Below are 22126 nucleotides of genomic sequence, written 5' to 3'. Positions count from 1 at the left end.
CCCGAGTCTGCGATATTTCGCTTTGCCGTGGGACTTTGACTGTTGGCTCTAAGATTATGTTGTGCTGGGAGATGAATGGGGTGGATCAGTGGGTAATTGTTCCTTGGACTGGCAGCCCGTGTGGTTTATATCATAAACCGTTGCATGGTGGCAATTATTGCTAAAAGACAGTATACCAAGGACTCAATATTTCTAAATAATGCTGTATATAAAATCTCTATGCAGCACAACAATTGTAATGGATATTTCTAGGTTTGAACCGAAAAATGTACACCGTCCATGAATATATATTTCTTAGAATTGCGGCTCTCCCAAGCTCTCGGAAAAGCTCCACCCCGCGACGGAAGCTCTTTTTCATTCCATTCCAACCTCACCCTGTCCTATCATTCAACGCATTTTCTCTCTTTCCAATCACACTTATATTACAACATGGAGATTATTCGCAGCCCCCCCGAAGCTTCCTCATTCGTGCCGCTGGCCGAACACCAGTCGCGAACCCCAAGCTCCTTCTATTCCGGACCCCCAGTATTGTACCACCACAGCCAGCGCTGCAAGATCGTCATCCTTGAGCGCGAGCTACTCGCCACCCCAGCGCTGAATGCCCTGCGCGGCCAGGATGCTGCTAACAGCGGCGGCGCAAGCCAGGATGACGAGGACAAGGAGGTAGCAATCTCAGGCGTGGACACCTGGGTGACATCCGAGTGAGTCTATCAAACCCACCCCCCTCCTTCCATCTCAAGGCCAGGACACCGACTGACCAAATATACCACTCAACAGCAAGTTCCTCCTCTTCTCCCCCACCGCCTCAACAGGCGTGTCAATCCCCTACCCCTCAGTCTCACTACACGCACTCCAACGGCTACGCGTTCCAGACACCGACGCCGAAGTCCAGGGCCTGTACATGCAGGTCGCGACGCCGGGTGCGCCCTCCGAAGACGATGAAGAGGAATCCATCACACTGACAGTGGTGCTGCCCGCCGACGCCACGCTACAAGAGCCCGTGGAGACGGAGACGGATACACCCACGCAGCAGCTTTACAATGCTGTCTCGGCGTGCTCCAATTTACACCCTGACCCTGTTGAGCAAGGCGATGAGGATGACGACGAGGATGGGCCTAAGTTCATTTCGGCCGGGGAGCATGAGGGAGTCTTCCAGCTTGGAAATGGTGATCTGCCCCCGCCTGTTGATGGGAGCTCTGGGTGGATCACCGCTGAGAATATGGATCAGTTCTTTGATGCGGATGGGAATTGGATTGCTGCTGGTGAGCCGCCTTCTTTCCCGCTTGGACCTGGAGCTGGGACTGTTAGGGCTCGGGAGGGGGATAATGGCGCTGAACAGAATGGAGATACGGATGAGACTAAGTGGCGGAAGACGGATTGATTGGGATTAGACTGATTTGAAGGGAAATATGAAATGCACGGTGTAGGATCGGCGTTCAAAACACTTGACTAGCTACGTAGTAAACCACCGATAGTTTCGGTTTATTGTTTAAGGAAACATACGAAGTGAATTGATTGGATTTCTACTAACGATTTCCTGTTTCATGAATATCAACCCGAGAAAACACACATCAAACATGAAAGCAGAAGAAAAAAAGACGGGCCACCAGGCAACCAGAAAGATAAGAAGTAATTGAACAAATAAAAACAGATAGAAGAGAAGCAACACTGAAGCTTTTGCGCCAACATCAGTATCGAATACCGCACACTAAAAAGGAATCAAAATGAATCAAAAGAAAACTGCCGCTTTCAAAATGGACAAAAGACACAATAAAACTAAGCTTATTCCCGTAGGAACCCATCACCATCGTAAAGGCTACCAGGCGTGGCAGTTCCAAGTCCAAGTCTCTTGCTAGTGGGAGTAGTCATCCCTCGACGGGGGGATGTGGGAGTCGGGGGTGCATGATGGTTCGACATATGAGGCGGGAATTGTTGGTTGGTTGGCATGGGACGGGGGACATTGTTCTTGCCACGGATGGGGGAGGATTCAGGCGTGCGGAATGCCTCAATTGGGGGCTGTACGGAGGTTGGAGGAGGGGAGGTAGTCTGGTTGGGATCCTCAAAGATAGTGACATGATCTTGGACCATTGAGGACCGGCGGGGGCAGTAGAGTGAAGAACCGCCAATGGGACCCAGCCCGTTGTCCAGGCTGGAAATGGCAACACGGTTTCCGCGGAATGAGCGATTTGGAGCATCGGTTTTGGCGCGTTGGGGTGAGTCTGTGGATCTGCGCCAGTCACTACCTTCTGTTCCGGTGATACTCATGACAAGAGGGAGGCGGTTGGGCGAGGCCAGGGGACTATCTGGTGTATGATGCGAGGTTAAGGGCCCGGAAGTCGATTGTCTTCGAGCTGGACTGACGCCGGGTTGGTTGCGAGGCCCCTTTACCGCTGAGCGACGTGGGCTACCGATGGCAGGGGAGTTCTCGTGGTGTGCAAATGAAGGTTTGGACATTTTCCAGACAGGTGGTACTCTTTCAGGAGATGGAATGTGGGCGAGAGAGTTGTTGTGAGACATAGGGAGAGATGTGAACAGTTCAGGAAGAGCGCGGTTGTTTTCGAATGTGGGCTTCTTGGCACCCAAGGCAGATGGAGCGCGGTTTCTCTTTTTGCAAGGACTGGCGTCGTACATTGGGGGTAGAGGTTCCTCGACTAGTGGCCCGAGAGATCCAAGGCCGGGCTTGCCATGTCGACTGCCGTACTTGCTGCGCCTAGAGGAGGAGAGAGGGGACGCTGTAGTTGGTGGCAACGAAGGTAAGGGTTTGACTGGGTTGTTGATTGAAGTATCACGTAGATCCACCTCCTCCATCTTATCGAAGTCTTCTGGTTCCTCTTCGACGGTAGGAGAGAACGTGGATGACCCAAATGTCATAGGTGGATGGATAGAAATACGAACACAGTTTTGACGTCGGTGGCCCTTGCGTTGGGGATTTCCACCTTTTAGTGCAGAGGTAATATTGCCATTTTGAGAGAGATTGGTACGCTGCATTGGGATTGATGGCTTGGTGGTATTGCCTGCCTTGCCTGGTGATCTAACCTGGTGGAATAAAGTCCCACCACCAGGCGAGCCAACGTAGAAGGGGTCATTCTCCATTTCGTCATTCTCATAGCCTGTACTTTTTTGACATTGATTGCTATGTGGTCCAAAGGGGATATGAGAGCCCGAGGATCGCGAGGACGTTGTTGAATTTTGATATCCCAAACGCCCCACTGGAGTCCCAGATCTCAAAGAGGCATGTCGTGAAGGGGGATTAGATGAAGACATGGAGTCAGTTCGATGTGGGGCACCACCAAATGGATTGATGGAGGCACTTGAGTGGTGAGTGGTCAAACTTCGCCGAGGTGACAAGGGTGCGGATTTATGACGAGTTTCAGTTGTCGAGGAGGAGCGGACAGGGAAGTTGTGCATAGGAGGGATCGAGGTGTTGGTGGCAATGAAACTCCTCCGACCATCCTTGACCCCAACGTCGGCAGCGCTGAAAGGTACAAACGTGCCTGAGGGGAAGGTGGGCGAGGTCTTATCAGTATCGGCTGACTTGGGACCATTCCTCCCATCATCCAAAATTGAGCTATTGGTAGTATCCAGACTCATGGAGGAAAGTCTCATTGCAGAGTCATTCCTAGCATAACTAAATCTGTCTGGGGGAAATGCAGTTGGGGGAGGAGGGGGAGGTATCGAGTGGCCGGGCATCATCCCGGCTGTTTGACTAGCAATACTTCCCCCACGAAGACGAGTAGGAGACTCTTCGGTGTTTGAATCAAACATAGACGAGTTACGGTCCTCTGAAACAGGAAAGAGGGTGGACGGGCCTCGTACTGGAAAGGGCCATCCAGGTGAAACAGGTTTCATACCTAGATGGAATCCAGTATCAACTTCGTTGGGATCTGGTGTTTGTGTTGGAGTTCTCTCTGCTGGTAATTCCAAAACCCCCTCGACAGCTGAAAGTGGGACGTCTTCTTTTGATATTAATATGCTCGCTTTAGGTGGCGGACTAGGAAGTTGAGTTGATTCACTCAATGCAACCAATGTACCCAACGAGCTCATGCGTTTGTGGGATGATCGCGATAAGCGCTTGGAACGAGATCGAGAAAGGGAATGGCGGAGAGATCGTGCTTTCTCGGTAAACGGGAAAGATGACGCTGAATCGCTTTTCAGACGATGCAGGCTTTCTCTCGACGTCAATTGGCCCCATTCTGATGGTTTACCATATGGAAGCTGTCCGTGTGCTCTTAATACGCTCCCTTCTGCCCGGCTCAACTCAGTCAAGGTGTCCACCTGGTAAGATTGCAAGGCCCGACTGCGCCGTCCCGGCCTCTGCGTGTGGCCCATCAACTTCATTGCATGGTGCTCTTTGCGATACCTGACCCAGACAACAATGCCGACTACCGAGAGGGAAATGAATATGGCGGCGCCGCAAGCGGCTATGGCGATGATGGAGGACAGCGCCAGCATGGTCGCCTCGCTGGTGTGTCGATGGGCTGATTCCGAGGCTGTCTCGACACAATTGGCGCAGATGGTCCTATCAATTCCTCATCCGTGAGTAGCGGGCTGGTTCCGAACATGCGATGTTGTGAATACTCGCTGTATCAAAACGGCAACACTGAGGCTTCATAGAGCTGGAAACTTCACCCTCACGAGAGTAAGAAACAACGAGTTTTCCTAGCATTTCATCAAGGGGACCACCATTTGTTATGGGAATATCGATTCCAGCTGAGGAATGCTCATTCATCACCACCCGGTGCAAAGAATGCTGGCGGCCACACTACCCCCTTCGATCCTGTTTCAACTGTGACAACGCCACCGAATATAATTTATGCGAGTGGGCTATTGACACATTCAAGGATCAGTATTGGGTGGTTATAATGGGTGTTTAGTGTCCTAGTCGATGCCGGTTTATACTTGATCTGTCGAGTGCTTTTTTCACGTCTTCTTGACATCTTTGGTCGATGGAATCTAGGGCGTGTTTTTAGGCATATTTCTAATCACTGGATGGACAGCAAACAAACCCAATAAAGTATTCAACCATACACATCGCCTTTCTACTGGTCGCCTTTGATGATACTCCGGCGATCAAAAGATCAATGCGCGTCCTTGACCAACCCTGTTCTTGTCTAGATAAGTGATTCATTTTGATTCCAACTAAACGGCTTTTGTTAGTGCTGGAATATAGATTAGTATACATAATGGATGTGTAGTTTGGTTTGCGTTGGATTATGTTGTATAGAGTGATAATGCATTGCCCATGATAATTGCCCCTTGCGTTCATGGTTCTCGAATTCAGTTGAATTCTAATGGTAGTAGAAATTTGAAACTCTCTATAGTTTCCAGTCATTTCCACTTATTAAAAAAGTCGGTTCAATCATATGTATCCCTTCTGCGATTGGGAGTCAGCGTGGATGCCGTCCTCTTGGGGTCAGGTTTCTTTGGGATTTCGGTATCCTTGTTGGCCATTCCGCAGAAGAGGGGCCAAGTCAGCGTTATGTTGGAGGAGATTTGACCCCTGCAGCTCGAATCATAGCGTTCAGTCCAAATTGAAGCTTTGAACAGTATATTAATAGGAAAGGTGTAGAGTGTATGTTCCATGTTGACAGTCTAGGATGCGCGTTTCCCCAGGTTCTCGGGTTCACCGCCCCATAAGGGAGGAAGGGGATGCCCAGATGAGAATAGCCTCTTTTCAACTGACACAACCGACTTTTTTGAACAGGTGTATCTGACCATACAAAAATATGATGTATCTCATTCCATGTCAAATGATTATTCTGGGGCGCATATTGCCATTCTCCACTAGTTACGGATAGGAACCAGTGTCATTAAAGCACAATGCAACAGCTCCCCACCAAGGTCTATACATGGGGAAGCCCACGGTCTAGTCCGATCCCCCCGCCAGCGCATCGCTCACCGTCTATCACCTTGGGGTTTCGAGTGTTGCCCCTCACAAGCTTCATATTTAACGTCTCCCGGCCTTGCATCTACCTCCTTTGACTTTCACTTTTCTTTCATCTCTGTCTACTCTTTTCTTGTTACAATGGCTGCTAACCCTATTAACAAAAATGGACTCTTTGTCCACAACAACACCACTGCTCCTGAGCATCCCAGCCTCATGAGCATGTTCTCCCTTAAGGGAAAGACTGCCATTGTTACCGGTGCCGGTGCCGGTATCGGTTTGGCCGTTGCTCAGGGTCTGGCCGAGGCTGGTGCCAATGTGGCCATGTGGTACAATACCAATGCTAAGTGTATCGAGAGGGCTGCCGAGATCGCTGAACAATACAGCGTTCAGAGTGTGTAATGATCTACGCAATGTGATTGGCTCCACATAATTCTAACCCTATTTCTTTCACAGCCAAGGCTTATCAAGTTCAGGTCACCGATGCAAACGCTGTAGAGAAGGCTGTCAACGACGTTGTCAAGGACTTCAATGGCCGCCTCGACGTCTTTATTGCTAACGCCGGTGTTCCTTGGACCCAGGGCCCTATGGTCGACGGTCCCCTCGACCACTACCGGGATGTTGTCGCCATTGATCTCGACGGTACCTTCTACTGTGCCAAGGCTGCCGCCGACCACTGGCGCCGCCAGAAGGAGGAGGGTACCGATGCCAATGGCAACAAGCTCACCAACTTCACATATGGAAGCTTCGTTGCTACTGCCTCCATGAGCGGTCATATTGTCAACTTCCCCCAGATGCAGGCCGCCTACAACGCCGCTAAGGTTGCCGTCATCCATCTTTGTAAGTCGTTATTCAGTAACCATCAGCTTTATTGCCCGGCTAACACCTTCCCAGGCAAGTCTCTTTCTGTCGAATGGGTCCGCTACGCTCGCGCCAACACCATATCCCCCGGTTACATTGCGACTGAGATCTCCAACTTTGTACCCGAGGATACCAAGAATATCTGGCGCGACAAGATCCCCATGGGCCGTGAGGGCCAACCCCACGAGCTGAAGGGTGCCTACCTCTACCTTGCCTCCGATGCTTCTACCTACACTACCGGGGCCGATCTCATCGTTGACGGTGGCTACTGCGCTCCCTAAATTCTCTCACATCGAATAAAAAAAGCAGGGCCTTTGGTTTGGAGCGTAAATTTCGGAGAGATTGATGCCAGCGATTTTTATTCAAACGTGACGATAAACGAACATGACGATAAAAAGACCAGACTAGATGGACAAGTCTAAATCAAAATATTGTATTTGCAACGTTTCTCCCCGCTCAGTACGTAGGCATCAAAAATGACTCGCAAGGTAAGATGGTGCCCGAAACACACCAATGCAAGATCCTGACGGATGCATTTCCCCATTACCAGCACGACCAGCCACATTTCCACTTGTGCGCGATTACCGAGCCAATGACGCTATGAGATCATGCCATGCAGAACTTATATGTCCGGATCCTAGTATCCTGGTGGGAAGAAATGGCTCAATCCCTTGCGTGGCGTTGATAATCCCCGCCAACGAAATCTGGAATGCGATCTACCCCCGTGTGACAGGGCTCATAGACCGATGTGACCAAGTCCACCAGTCGCTTCGATCATACAATATCACCTACAACCTACGAGATACCCAGCAACATAAAGGCATTCGTAGGGTGGAACTTGGATATTGAAATGACGTTGTTTTCATAAACCTCAACTGGAATAACGACACATGGAAGTAGCTCATCGCTCAGCTGATCATGTGCTCGGACATTCTGCCAAGCCCGCGAATGTTGTATCTGTCCCTCAGAACTTTCATATGCTGCTCATCTCCGTTGTTCCATGATATCGGGAGAAACAAAAGCGAAGATTCCCTGAGATGTCCACTCAACAACCTCATCTATCCACACCGTCGGTCCTCCTTGCTCGTGCTCGTTATCAACGTTGTAAATAGGTCGCTCGAATTCGAGTTCCCAGATGGGGATATCATCAGTTAGGTTGCGTGGCTCGAAGACAGCCTCGTCGAGAGCGGAGTTGGACCATTCAGAGTCATACTCGTCAGAGGACACTACAGATCCAGAAGGACTGTGTGAAGGGCTGTGGGTAGAGATCCCAGCCATATCCGCAAAGACGGACCAGCGTCGCGGACGGTATGGGCCTCCAGCATAGCTGGTGGTTCTATTGAGGCTATCCATTTCTGTCTCGCTACCGCTGTCTGGAAGCGTGTTCGGTGTGTCGGGAGCAGGGTCTTCGTCGTGTCGATGGTAGTCAGGCGTTGGCATGGATGAAGTCGCGAGGGGTGAAGGACTTTGTTCTTCTTCGTCTTTGGTATCGAGGTTGAGTACCTCATACCCTGCCTCGGGCATGCGGTTTGGCAGATTTTGGTCGATGGGATTACGGTTGAGGAGCTTGCGCGCAATGTGTTGGTACATGGGGAGGATAATGCGATTGTGGAAGGCACCGAGGTTCTGCATAATCGAGGCATTGTAGACGGCAACCACAAAAAGGAATGAGAAGGTCAGGCATATCATGGGAAAGGTAAGAGAAGCTTCTGCCATATTGATTTTGTTGATTGCAGATTTTCTAGAAGTGAACGCGCGTTGATGAAGATAAGAAGTGCATCTGCCGATGTGGGGAGGGGAGGAAGTAACGCGAAGAGGAAGAAAGAAAAATCAGCATTGACAGCTATTGTGAATTAGTGAATAACGGGCTGATAGCAGTGTCAAACCGGCAAAAACTAGACATTCAACATATTTTCATTATGCTACTACATATCCACCCCCCATAGCAATATAAACCGATATCAATGTACCTAAAAACAATAAGATTGCGAGTATTATAGTTGATCACTGACATCGACACAATTGTACCTGAATAACATTGGAAAATCTTTATAGGGAACCCCCTTAGTTTTCACAAGTATTCCTCGACCCGATGATCCCCTAGAGTCACGATGTTCTTTCACGATGTCCAGTCACGCCCAAGGTTAGTTGCACCTTCCCCAGATGACCTTTCACGCCCACACGTCACAAGAAAAACCCCTGGAAGGAGCCCCCTCGGTGGTTCCTATATTTAGTTTGATGCTACAGCTCTCCCATAGACGTCGGCTCGTAGGATATCCAAGTATCTCATTGTATAGTGAAGCATTCACTATTCATTGTTTAGCTGCTCTGTTTTCTTTGTTTGACTCGAATCAATGGGTCTGATACTAAACACCTTGTTTGTCCTGATTTAAATTAGAATCATGGCATCTATTGTTTTCTCCATTCCTTTGTCTACGACATCAACACAAAGGCCTCTGACACATTGTATAAGTGCATGCCAAACAGCATCACTCTTCCCTCACATCTTTCTCACCCCTCCATCAAATCACAAAACTCTGCATATACCTTACTCCAATCATCTCCTTAACCAGAACACGTGTGCACTCACACAATCATCCACCATGGGAATTCCTATACTAGATACGAACCGCGTTAGCAAGCGCAAATTGGCGTCAAGGAAAGTCTGGACAGAGGTTGTCAAGGAAAAGATTGTACAGTTATTCACTGGAAACCAGCTCCTATGTGATCCATTTGCTGATAAGCCCAAGTCGCCGCAAAACGCCGCTCTACAAAATGCTCTCGACTGCACCGAATGCAGAGATCTGCACATTATTCCATACATGTTGAATGCAGACATTGCTGCCGGATCATATATCACCTCGGAATACCCACCTTTCTTTGCTAGCAAAAACACACCAGATAATGATTCTATATCGCCCTTCGACGCAGACATAGTAGTCCACCAAAATAACAATGCGACATTTTGGGATGATATTACGCCTGCCCAACAACAGCGTTACTACGACAAGGTTGATACCATTCTAAAGGCCGAGGCTGAGTCAGGAACGCCAATAGATGAAGCCACCGTTCTTTTCGCCCACTACCAAGTGGACTTCCATATCCGCCAACACTACCTCGCTCCCCGAAGTATCCTTAATCTATGCCGCTCAAAGGATGATATCAGGGCGCTGAACCACTGGCAGTGGAAGTGCGCTGTCGAAGACGAGACAGCAGTTGCAGAATTCCCCGACTGGGGTGTGGGATGGATGCATGATCCGAGCAATTCTATCGGCCACCAGATTGCAGCATGGCGTATGGGAGAAAGAAGGCGAGAGAAACACATCGCAGAAGTGAAAGCCCGGTGGGCCGAGATCATGGACGAGAGACAAGACCAGAGAATGCGGACAGTCAAAATTTTCTACAAGGGCGTGCATGTTAGGACTTGCAAGTATGAGCCATGTGAACCGCGTTTGACAGAGAAGGAGATTATGGATATTGCCGGAGAAAAAGGTGCACGCCATGAGGCCTTTTTGATCGCTTCGTCGTGTACTACTTTATAGCCATTTGAATAGTTTTATTTGGGTAAAATATCATCAAGGGCATTTACTTTCACTTGAATAGAATCGATAACACTGTATATAAATAAAACGAAGTGTATACGTATATATACATATGAATTTGGGTTTAGGATGATGGTTTATGTGAGTGAGGTATCAAGGAGAGAGAGAGAGAGAATAGTAAAAAAGAGGTAAAACTAAACCGAGGTGAAAGGGAAATAATTTAGAGAGCAAGAGAGATGGGGATGAGACCTGTTTGTGCCTACCCATATAAAAAGCCCAATATACATCGCCCTTGTCGATCTCGCCAAGTCTCCCGGCATTAATACTATCCCTGCATGTTTCTCTAATAGTGAAAATGTTGTGACACGATGCGAAAGATAAGTGAAGTTAAATAAATCTAGTAGGCAATAAACTAATAATATTTGAAAAGTATATGCGTAACACTCTATGAAAAGGAAGCCAAATTAACCATAATGACCGACGGCTGGTGTCCTATTGAAAGGGAAGAGACCAGTTGGTAGTTTTGGTCAGCGTAGAATGACCGTAGATCCTAATTATCGAAGAACTTGAAGAATCAACATTGACCCCAAAATAATCAATTCTTCCTAGGCTTGATCTTGCCTATTTGCACCTTGAGCTCGCGACCCCCCAGCATCAAATCATGGCAAGTTTCATTACGAAGCAATAACAAACATATATTTCAAGGATCATATTTTCAGAGTGGCTTATAGAAGGTATGCCGACATCTCCCAGTGAATCTATACCTAGATAACATATATGCTCACGTGCAGTAATTTAATTTGTCACATCAAAGACGTCAAGGCGTATGTTGTGTGCATTTCATGCCCTAATCTGGGTTAGCAACGGCTGAAATGAAAGCAGCCCGAGGCCAAGCTGGGGTCGATTTGCTATGAGGCATTATTGGTCTGCAGTGCATATCGGGGAGTCAAAAGGTATTCGAGAATTGAATTTTAGTCAAATGGTCCTAGTTTGGTGGCCCTTGCCCAGCCCATTAGTTCTCCAATTCCCCGGTATTTTCGCCATTTCTTTCAACTAGCCGCCCATAACGACGATCAATTTTCACCGTGATGACATTGGCTAGAAGGGATTGGGGCCCAGAACATCACCATGCTTAGGCCCCATCATGCTGCATTCCCCGCGAAAATTACCAGACGGATCCGAGATCTTCCATTTTGGTTACTTCTTTGGGAAGAATCCCCAAACTCGAGCAACTTTACCCCACCAAATCCCAGAGATTGATGCAGGCGAACAACGGAAGTAAAGTGTTCCAAGGCTCAAAAAGTTGAACTGAACTCTTGATACCGTGGGAAAAGGAGGGGGAAATACGCCAGGCACAGATCTCCCGGTTGTGGCTGGCCCCTCCTTGGCCCATGACAAGGTTATCATTGACCAACTCCCAAGACTCCCAAGGCTGCCGCTTCCAAGGCTCGGTCTTGGGGAGGTCACAAGCAATTAGCCCGTGTAGTATCCGACATATAGGAACCCTTGGGATTCTCCATAAATCCTCCATGATTGGCGCCTCAAAGCCGTCCCTCAAGCCCCCGTTTTTTTTTAAGGAGGCGCTGCGCCACCAATGAAACCCAAATGACTAATCCTTGCCATTTCGTCACTCTCGTCCATGGGGGTGGACTGCGTGAAACCTGACTTGAGAGCTGTGACCACGCAGATCGGGATTTGTGACGTTGATATTCAAGATTCTGCACGGCGAACAAGGGGGTATAAAGGGGCCCTTGCTAGCTACAAAATTAATGGGTCTCTGAGGTACTATCGGATTAGACTAATAGGGCAGTCCGTGATCTCCTGATCAGAGGGAAAGACATATGTTTAGGTTCAAATGTATGTTTTGTATTTGTGCATATAATTTATATACATACAAGATTGTTTTATTGTATACTTCGTTTAGCCACCCAACATCATTATTATTCCATTTTCCTTTGACCGGGAAGCCGTAACATATGACGTAACGTCGCCGACCTATTAGGGTTTTCCCGAATCACCGGCCCGTGAAGGTGAAGGGAAGGTTTCCATATGTATATATATAACAGATATATAACAGATTGAAATTTATAATAGAAATTTATTGTAGATGTTTATTAAAATATAAGTAGTCATGAGCGATAATCACAAGGTTAAAAAACACCCCCCCTCAAAACGAGGGGAACGAACATCCACCGACCCACTGCTGCGGATGAGAAAGTGGGTTGAGCCTTTGGGAATTTATAACGTCGTCAGGTCCTAAACCTGTTACCCAATCCCTGCTTCTCTTTCTCCCTTCCTTTTGATCTTCCCCCTCCATCTTCAAATCCTACCTTTTACCTCTTATATTACCCCAAACCATCCTCCATTTTGATTAACTTGAATTATTATGTCCACCAAGGTTTTGCTCGTCGGAGCAGCGGGTGAAACCGGAGGTTCTATCGCCAACGGACTGTTGGATACCGGTAACTTTGTAAGTGGTCCAGCTTCCAGGCCGACCAATTGACCCCGGACTAATTGCTTCGATTTTTTTTTTTTTTGCTAAATAGGAGGTCATCGCCCTTGTTCGCCCTATCTCTGCCCAAAAGCCAGCTATCACGCGCCTCCAGGATCGGGGATGCCAGATTCGGAAATGCGACTTGAAGGCCCCAGAGGAGCAGCTCATCGAGGCGTTGGCTGGTATTGATGTGGTTATCAGCTGTGTTGGTCCTGCCGAACAACAGGACCAGATCCCTCTCGCCAAGGCAGCCAAGAAGACTGGCGTGAAGCGATTCGTTCCATGTGGTTTCATCACTGTCTGCCCACCGGGTGGTATCATGTGGTTGCGTGACGAGGTATGAGGAATGTGGCACGGTACTTTAATCAGTGGGCTGATCAATCTTTTACTACGCACAGAAAGAAATCGTCTACAATCAGATCCGCCAGTTGTGGCTTCCCTACACCGTCGTCGATGTCGGCTGGTGGTACCAGCTTGCCTACCCCCGCCTTCCCTCCGGGCGTGTCGACTACGCCATGACATCTGGCAACGATGAAATTATCGGTGATGGCAACATGCCCACAGCACTGACCGACTTACGAGACATCGGTCGCTACATGGCTATGATCATCTCCGACCCCCGCACTTTGAACAAGAAGATCCTCGCCTACAATCTGGTCTCCTCGCAAAACAAGATCTACGAGCTCATGGAGGAACTCAGCGAGGAGAAGATCGATCGAAACTACGTAAGTTGCACGGACTCTTGGCTCGGAATGAGTCAATGTGGCTAACCGATTTTCCCTTTTTCCGGAGCACAGATTCCCGAAGAAACCATCTGCAGCAGAGTCGTGGCGGCCCGACAAGCCAGTGAAACCTACCCCTTCGACCCAATCAAGTTCATTCCGCGGTACCTGGCCGAATATCAGCTGTCTTGGGGAATCCGCGGCGACAACAACCCCGAGTACGCCAAGTATCTCGGCTACCACACTACACAGGACCTGTACCCCGAATTCCAACCTACAGATTTCCGTGAATATCTCGAGTCGGTCATTCGTGGTGCGGCCAAGGGTATTTACACCGATCGCGTAATCTCACGGAAACACCAACGGCACTTCCCACGTACCGAGTCCAGCGATTCCCTCTACACGCGCATATTCCCCCGCACGGAGTCGAGCGATTCGCTTATGTCGCGATGAATTGATGAATAGGAACCCCTTTTACGTATCTCGCGTTACCTCTCCGCCGCACCCAGGAAGCGACCGTTCTAGACGAACGCCTGCCCCGAACCGCTGCCATTTGGGAATATTTGACAAAGACTTTCATGACATCTCTCTCCTCCCCCCTGACCCCATTTGACGGGGCCATGGAACTCAGTATGCAACCGACTGGTGCTTTTTTTTGGTGGTGTTGACAAACTTTTGGGCGTTTGTGATTTTATGGCCTTTGATAGACGCTGGCTACTTTTGATGCCTCCTCGATGGGCTTGGTGGCAATCCTCAGAGCTGGCATAGGAAATGCTCTATTATTATTATTATTATTTTTTTGCCCATGCCATTCAATTTCGATTGTCCCATGATGGGATTTCTGCATATAGAAAATATATCCCAATCATCTATGATCCCAATTAGTTGTGCCTCGTTCTTTCCTATTATGGCCTCACACTTGCACAACTACTATTATCCCGGCCTCCCGGGCCATCTCCTGGCTGTTCACTCGATCTCTACTCTTTGATTCATGTTTTTGGCACTCGTCTATTTTGCTTTACCTAGGCTCGTCGGGCAGAGATTCGTACTTTTATTCTTGACATACAGCATAGGAGATGTTTCCCCGACGCCGACTGGGATCGCGAACCTCTACCTGCGAACTGGGGCCCATCAGCGCTGAGCCACCGACTCCACAAACTAACCCGGAAGTCCATCAGAATGAGCATGCCCTGGGCTTCACCGATATATACGGGTCATTGACACCCCGTCAAATCAGTATCATCAGTCTGTATCCCCCAGCCTGTACGGGGGTTCTACATTCTAACTCAGGCCTCTAGCCATCGGATCGGCGATTGGAACGGGCTTGATGGTTGGTACTGGAAGAGCATTGTCTATGTAAGATTGGTTCCTCATATCATGCGGATTTCTTCGATGCTGAATGACGTTGACTCCAACACAGGAGCGGTGTAAGTTATTTCCTAGGAACCTCACGGGCGAAGATATTGATATGTTATAGCCGGCAGCTATAATAATTTCCTACACCATCGTCGGATTCGCGGTTTACCTCGTCCTCTCTGCCTTGGGTGAGGTTGGCTCATGGTTACCGAAACCATATACCGTTGCAGATCAAGCCGTCCGATTTTGTCATCCTGCACTTGGATTCAGCTTGGGCTGGATGTAAGTCCCCATTTGCGACGAGAGCTACACCTAACTTACTCCGTTTTCTGACCGCACCCCTAGATTTTGGCTGAAATATGCTGTTGTCACACCGAATCAGCTCACAGCTGCCGCGCTGGTAGTTTCGTATTGGGTCAGTGCGGAGCGAGTCAATCCTGGTATCTGGATCACAGTTTTCCTTTCGGTCATTATGACTCTCAACTTCATCAATCACCGACTCCCGAGCAGAATCGAGTTCTATGTCTCTTCATTCAAGCTTGTTGTTATGCTTGGACTCATGATACTTTCCACCGTTATTGCTCTGGGAGGAGGCCCTGATCGAGATATGAAAGGATTTCGGTATTGGTCGTACCCCGGTGCTTTCGGTGCTAAGCCCCATCATGATAACGCGTTGCTAGAGAAGTTCTACATAACCTGCTCGACGATGTCATCTGCCACCTTTGCGTACATCGGAAGCGAGCGATCTGGCATGGCTCACTTCCCAAACGTTCGAAAGGCTACCTCAAGGGCTATCCAGAATACCTTTTATCGAATCATGGTCTTCCACCTTCTAGCAATCACCCTTCTTGGGATGATTGTCCCCCAGGACTCGGCCACTGTAGTATTTTCTACTGATTCCTCCCGCGAGGCTGCCGCATCGGCATTTGTTGCAGCTCTGTATTTGGCAGGCATCTCCGTGCTACCGGACTTGTTGAATGCATGCATACTGTTGTTCGTCCTGTCAATCGCAGACTACGATCTCTATCTGGCAACCAAGGCAATGTGCGACCTCGCAGTGAAGCGTCGTGCCCCTGCTTTCCTATCACGCACTACCCGGCGAGGCGTCCCGATCTACGCTTTGGCTGTGTGCTCGTCAACTGCAACATTGGCATATCTTAATGTCCGCCAAGACTCAACTGTTGTCTTTGGATACTTCGTGGACATGGTCACAATGCTCGGGTTGCTCACGTGGATTTCAATTCTCGTCACCCATATATCCTTTGTGCGAGCACGAAAGGCCCAAGGAATTCCCGACAAATCTCTGGCTTTTAGAGCTCGCTTCGGTCTGCCTGGGACGTGTTTGGCTCTCATTCTCTGCTTGTTCATCTCCGTCGCCATTGTCTTCGACTCCTTCAGTTTCGATGCAGGTGTTCGGACATTCGATGTCAAATCGTTCATTGCCTCATACATCAGCATTCCGGTCTATATCATCTTGATGGTTGGCTACAAGCTCGCTGTCCATAGTAAACATGTCAACCCCAAGGAGGCTGATCTATGGACAGATAAGATTGAACAGGACAATGAGAGAGGGGACACAGCGGAAGGAAGTTGATTATGATAGAACTTAGTATTTTATAGGTCATTCTGGTCCGTCCTTAGGGATCAAGATCATTGACCAATTTTGTTGACTAACGGGGAAAAAAGCAATTACACCATTCACTCTATTCTCCCGACTGACTATTATGTGTCTATATTTAGGTACTAACTCCAGCTTCAAGTTCCATTATTCGTCCAGGGTCTGGTATGCCCTGGCGAATAACCCCCGCCTCACATTTCTTAGCAGGGCCTGTGTGATTGACCTGGAAACATCTAAGACATCACTCCGTATGCAGCCCTGAATCCTTGATATGTAAAATTGTACAGTTGGCACAGTGACAGGTCAAGTGGGGGACACTAGTAGCAGCTACCCGAAGTTGGCGCGGGTATAATGTTCTTTTGCACAGCAACCACCCGTGGACCTATTCCGTATACGGTGTAGATAGAACTTCCAAGGTTGACGAGTTAAATAGAACATTCTGCTGATTTAAGATCACCATCCCCATAAATTTGTTAATCTCCTATTATTAGAACACTACTCATAAGGGAACCCAATGCATCTGCGGTTTGTTTACCCCCCACCATGCCTTCGCATGAGACTAACAAAGAACCCTCAAGACACAGTCGAATCTTGCCATTTCATCCTTCGCCTGACACTGCAACAGAACAACATCAATTCTTTCCCTGGTTTAAATGGGAGATCCTGTGCTCTACATTCCTCACACGAACATGGACCCTCCCACCACCCCCCACCACCAAAAAGAGGATTTCCGCACTTTTATCACAAAAGTGAACGTCAAATTTGGTCTCGAGATTCCCCTCCCTGGAATTGAATCCCCTTCGGCGAGAGAGAGAAACACCAGCCTCCCCAGTCAGATTTACAAGCATATCCGCCCGCTGTTCTTCAATAACAAGGTTGACAAGAGAAGCCTACTTGGCAATCTCGAAGAATGGGTCCGCGGGAACTTGCCGTTGGCCGGCCAGGGCCACGCCCAGAACCCTAAATATCGGACCAGTGCAGATCGTCGGGCAAGCCAACGATACCAGAGCGAGGAACCCGCGCTTCCGCTCTCGCTTACTGGCCCCGAGAAGGAGATGTGTATGAAGCAGCTGCTAGCGCTTATGGAAGACGAGGAATATCTTTTAGCGAATGGTCGTGTCGTAAATACGAAAAAACGGTTAGCAGCTAATTGTTTCGGAGATGCCCAGGGCTTATCACTAAAGAAACAAAGGTTTGATGATGAAGATGAAGACGAAAGCTTCCACACCGCGCCGAATTCCCCCGTGAAAGGATCTGTGCTAGCTCAGTCCCCTTTGGGGAAGAATGGGGATGGAGGTTTACAATTTCCCGAGATGGTGCAGGCTGCCTTCCAAGGATCTCGAAGGACCTCTGGGACTGTCAACTTGCCGGTCAATAATCATCGAACAATTCATTCTCCTGCGCAGGGGCCGGTGGGAATTACATCGCCAGCAAAAATTCCAGTTCACCTGTCTTCCGGAAGGAACGATGGATCCATTCAGTCGCCTGGACATGACAAAGGGAACTTCCATTCCTCGGCCAAGTATTCGATGACCTTCCCTCTGCCAGCCAAGGCACAACCAGTACAGGGCCAAGGGAATCACCAATCGCTCCCTAGGAAAGTGGTCACTAAATCACAACCCAAGCCTCAAGGTAATGTTCCCACTCCGACGAGGAGGTCGACGAACATTTCGTCGCCAGCAAAGACTCCAGTGGCTGCCCAATCACCCGCGAGGAACCCTGGATCTGTCCGATCGCCATCTGAAACCCCAAAATTGGCCAAATCACCCTCCAAATCGCCGTTGAAACAGATGGATCTTCGATCATTTGGGTTTGGCAACAGCCTCAACAAAGAAAATTCTCCTACCGAGGAAGATGTTGAGTTTAAGAAGCCTACTTTATTTGAAAAGCTTAGTGCAGCATCCGAGGAATCGAAGCGTAACAATATGGCACATTCAGCCAATACCAGCTTTTCAACAATGATCACTTCGTCGGTATTCAAGTCTCGCGATGATAGCATGGGCCAATCATTTGATACCGACATGACAGACCTGACCGAGCCAATGGATACGCAATCAACATATGCAGACTCGGTCGCCGGGTACATGGCTAGCGACGAGATCCAAAGGAGCGTGGATGCTGCTGCTGTCTCTATGATGGTAAATGGAGACCCCGTTGAGACGGAGTATTCCATTAAACAGGAGTTTGTTGATGAGCTCCTGTCCTATGGCCCATTCTCGGCGGAAGAATCCTTCTCAGCGACAATTCCGTTGCGATTCCGATATGAGCTAGAACGCATTAGACGCGCGTGGGGAATTCCCTCCAAGCAAATACTCGTTGGCGACCGTATTACCTTCAACACTCAAGATGATTTCTGGTCATGGGTCGGCGGGCTTAGTCGACGATATGGTCATCCCTTGCCAGAGAGATCGCCGCGCCGGGCCTGGGATGCTGCTGTTGGTGATTTCAAATCAGATAAGCACTCAGAGGTGGTGGTACTGTCAGGGGAATTGGACTGGTGTAATGAGTCTGAGCCGGGTATTTTCAAATTGAGACTCAACCCGCTCAAGCCAGAGTGGACGTGTCGATTCCATCGAAGATTTGGATCTGATAGATTCCTTACTCTTACTATTCCAGCGGCAGATCAGCCTCCAACTCATCAGAAACAACCTTCTTACCCGTCAGTCCTTCGTGAGAGTATTGCCTCCTGGCTCACGCGGAATTATCATCATTGCCTCGGCCGGACGTGGCGGGCCTTCTATGTCGAAGAAGTGAAGACCAAGCGAACGGCCAAGGGTGAGCCTCGGTTTCGAGTCGAGTTCTTCGCCATTGACGGCGACGACTTTGATCATGGGTACCAGTTACCCCCAGTGGTGGCCCCTCCTCAGCAGCAAAGTGGCAACTATACTCCGATGAGTGTACGTGCTTTGTTGGAATGGCATATGCCCAAAGCTGCGAATGCAAATCAAAGCAATTGTAAGCTCTTCCAGCGTATATCTCTGGGCTTGTCGAAGACGTTTGCGACAGTCAAGTTAAAGCCAATCCAAGTGCTTTATTTGAGAGATGATCCAACCCGGACTGTCATGAATGATGGATGTGCTTTGATTTCGAGGACTCTTGCGAACCAAATTTGTGATCAACTGGGCATAGCCACCGCCACGCCTAGCTGCTTCCAGGGCAGGATAGCAGGCGCTAAGGGCCTCTGGATGGTTGATTGCCATAAATCTAGTATCACTGCCCCGAACGACGATGACATCTGGATTCAAATCTCGGACTCGCAGTTGAAAATACACCCTCATCCGCGGGAATGGGATGATCCGGTTGACGATGAAAGGTTGACCTTCGAAGTAGTAAACTGGGCTAAGCCATTGCACCCTGTTGACCTTAATCTTCAGCTTCTTGCAATTTTGGAATGTGGAGGGAACGTGAAGGAGTATATTGCTAAGCTCACGCGTGACGGTGTGCAGAGACTTTATGACGACTTCCTGGGAGTTCTCCGATCAAACAGCCCCGTGGTTTGTCGAGCTCTGCTTCAGAAGCTTAGACCCTCTGGCGAGGATGGAACTGGCAAAGCGCGACGATTAGAGCAGTGGGTGACTAATGATGCTGAGTCCATCATTCGCTTTTCGGAGGCTGGCTTTGCCCCACGCGACTTTTTTCCCCTCCGGATGAGGATCCGCAAATACTTGACATGTCTTCTAGAGCGACACGTTGATGAACTCAAGATCCAGGTCCCGCTCTCAACCTATGCGTACTGCATTGCGGACCCATATAAAGTTCTGGGGCCGGATGAGGTTCACTTTGGCTTCTCTAATAACTGGCGGGATCCACAGGGCCAGTTTGAAGACAACCTACTCGATGGGGTAGATGTTCTCGTGGGCCGACTTCCAGCCCATTTACCGTCTGATATTCAACGGCGCAGAGCCGTGTGGAAGTCTGAACTACGTCATTTTAAAGATGTGATTGTCTTTCCCACCACAGGGACTTTTCCTCTAGCAGGTATGCTATCCGGAGGAGATTACGATGGTGATACGCCGTGGATCTGCTGGGATCCAATGATTGTCGAGAGGTTCCAAAATTCTCCAATGCCCTCACATGAATATCCCGCAGAGCATTACGGGCTCACGAAACACTCCGTTCCGATGGCCTCGCTGAAGTCGACGGAAGACTTTTTGGAAAGTGCGTTTGATTTCAACCTCAACCTTTCAAACCTGGGTCGATGTACCATCGAACATTTGAAACTGGCATACGATGAGTCAGTTGACTCTCCGAAAGCAAAAGAGCTAGCCTGTCTTCTGGGTCATCTTGTGGATGGCCGGAAAGGCGGAGTTCATCTTTCAGAGGAAGCCTGGAAAGAATACCGCAAAACCATTAGCCCTCAGCAGCGTGCGCTTCCCGCATATCGGAACCCGGAGCGCAGGTCCAATCCGTCGAACATTGTAGACTACGTCAAGTTGAACGTCGCACAGTCGGAGCTTCGCAGAATTCTCTCAGGTCTCAACGATGCGTTCCCCGAGAACGATATCCAAAACCAGCTCGATGATGACCTCATTCGTCCGTGGACCAAAGCCGAGGAAGCATCGAAGAGCAACCCTGAGCATAGTCAAGAGTTAAAAGACGCCCTTGGTGAAGTTAAGAGGTCGATAGACGAACTATACAAGCAGTGGAACCAAGGACACTCTGCTTCTACCGGCGACGAGTTCTCTGCCATATCACGTCAAGCTGCCGAGAGTGCAGCTGCACTTGCTCCTCCCAACGTGGGCAAACACCCGCTTATCCACACTTGGCAAAACAGCCGCAATGAGTGGCAACGGTTGGTAGCTTCGTATGCTTACCGTCGATATCCAAATTCCCGGTTTATTCTTCATGCCTTTGGCGAGACATTGTGCGAAATCAAGGCGTCTGTCTCGCCATCCCGCCTTGTCACTAATGAGGTGGTCGCCTGCTACCGAGTGAATCAGAAAATGGTGGCGCATCTCACGGCCAATGAATTGCCTGCGGATGAGATCGATGATGTAGATGAGTATGAAGACGGAGAAGCCATTGAAGCCATGCTAGGTCGGTCATTATGATAATCGATTGGAGGACAATATGTCCATCGAAATGAGATACGAGTGATGCCAACAACGAACGACCCTGCATTTGATTTGGCTTATTTTGAATCTGAGCGATATTTTCATGTGATGTTTGTGACATAGCATTAGATTTTTTATTTTTTTTTGCATATGTCAGAGTTCATAGATAGGCCCAATCGCATATTGTACCTAAACATAGAGTACTTCTAACAGATTATACCATCAGACTTTTGCCTAAAGGAATATCAAGCAGAGTTCGCCCTAGTCCTTAAAAGGTCAACTGCTAAACTCTCCCCACATCACACGCCGAGTTCAAGCCCAAACAGGCAGTATATGGCCCAACAAATATAAGATTGGGCGTATCAATTGAAACAAAGACTATATTTGGGGTGTTGTACCCAATATTAAAATACATTAATACCGTCAATAGAAATCAGCCTCGTAAGTACATTTCGTACCGGCCAACAGAGCGGTGAATGGGAATCGCAGGCCAAAAACCAATAAATCACATTCCATATGTATAGACATATGATAGGGCGGAGCAACGTCTTCCGAAACAATGACAATCTACATAGTACATTACGTGCGTACAACG

The 22126-nt window shown here is 48.8% G+C and overlaps 7 protein-coding genes across 7 annotated transcripts; 5 read left to right on the top strand and 2 right to left on the bottom strand.

Annotated features, from left to right (window-relative positions):
• Positions 1-429: 429 nt before the first annotated feature.
• On the top strand, positions 430-1381 carry N7537_005731 (Voldacs domain-containing protein; the record flags this gene model as incomplete). The annotated part of the gene is made up of 2 exons (XM_056896788.1): positions 430-701; positions 778-1381. 2 exons carry the CDS (start codon positions 430-432, stop codon positions 1379-1381), a joined length of 876 nt encoding a protein of 291 aa, XP_056752573.1.
• A 401-nt stretch (positions 1382-1782) lies between these two features.
• N7537_005730 (uncharacterized protein) lies at positions 1783-4452 on the bottom strand (the record flags this gene model as incomplete). The annotated part of the gene is made up of 1 exon (XM_056896787.1): positions 1783-4452. One exon carries the CDS (start codon positions 4450-4452, stop codon positions 1783-1785), a length of 2670 nt encoding a protein of 889 aa, XP_056752572.1.
• Positions 4453-6025: 1573 nt separating this feature from the next.
• On the top strand, positions 6026-7026 carry N7537_005729 (putative carbonyl reductase; the record flags this gene model as incomplete). The annotated part of the gene is made up of 3 exons (XM_056896786.1): positions 6026-6278; positions 6341-6724; positions 6779-7026. The coding sequence occupies 3 exons, from the start codon at positions 6026-6028 to the stop codon at positions 7024-7026; spliced, it is 885 nt and encodes a 294-aa protein (XP_056752571.1).
• Positions 7027-7729: 703 nt separating this feature from the next.
• Positions 7730-8461, bottom strand: N7537_005728 (uncharacterized protein; the record flags this gene model as incomplete). Its single annotated transcript, XM_056896785.1, has 1 exon — positions 7730-8461. One exon carries the CDS (start codon positions 8459-8461, stop codon positions 7730-7732), a length of 732 nt encoding a protein of 243 aa, XP_056752570.1.
• An 887-nt stretch (positions 8462-9348) lies between these two features.
• Positions 9349-10287, top strand: N7537_005727 (uncharacterized protein; the record flags this gene model as incomplete). The annotated part of the gene is made up of 1 exon (XM_056896784.1): positions 9349-10287. The coding sequence occupies one exon, from the start codon at positions 9349-9351 to the stop codon at positions 10285-10287; it is 939 nt and encodes a 312-aa protein (XP_056752569.1).
• Positions 10288-12673: 2386 nt separating this feature from the next.
• On the top strand, positions 12674-16453 carry N7537_005726 (uncharacterized protein; the record flags this gene model as incomplete). Its single annotated transcript, XM_056896783.1, has 8 exons — positions 12674-12757; positions 12834-13118; positions 13180-13506; positions 13579-13828; positions 14802-14859; positions 14924-14930; positions 14981-15141; positions 15205-16453. The coding sequence occupies 8 exons, from the start codon at positions 12674-12676 to the stop codon at positions 16451-16453; spliced, it is 2421 nt and encodes an 806-aa protein (XP_056752568.1).
• A 713-nt stretch (positions 16454-17166) lies between these two features.
• On the top strand, positions 17167-21528 carry N7537_005725 (RNA dependent RNA polymerase; the record flags this gene model as incomplete). The annotated part of the gene is made up of 1 exon (XM_056896782.1): positions 17167-21528. The coding sequence occupies one exon, from the start codon at positions 17167-17169 to the stop codon at positions 21526-21528; it is 4362 nt and encodes a 1453-aa protein (XP_056752567.1).
• Positions 21529-22126: the final 598 nt, after the last annotated feature.

The sequence above is a fragment of the Penicillium hordei genome, assembly GCF_028827395.1.
Source record: "Penicillium hordei strain IBT 12815 chromosome Unknown utg000003l_segment0_segment0, whole genome shotgun sequence".
Taxonomy (NCBI): Eukaryota; Fungi; Ascomycota; class Eurotiomycetes; order Eurotiales; family Aspergillaceae; genus Penicillium; species Penicillium hordei.
Note: the sequence above shows the minus strand (reverse complement) of the source record. Positions and strands in the feature narration are given on the sequence as shown.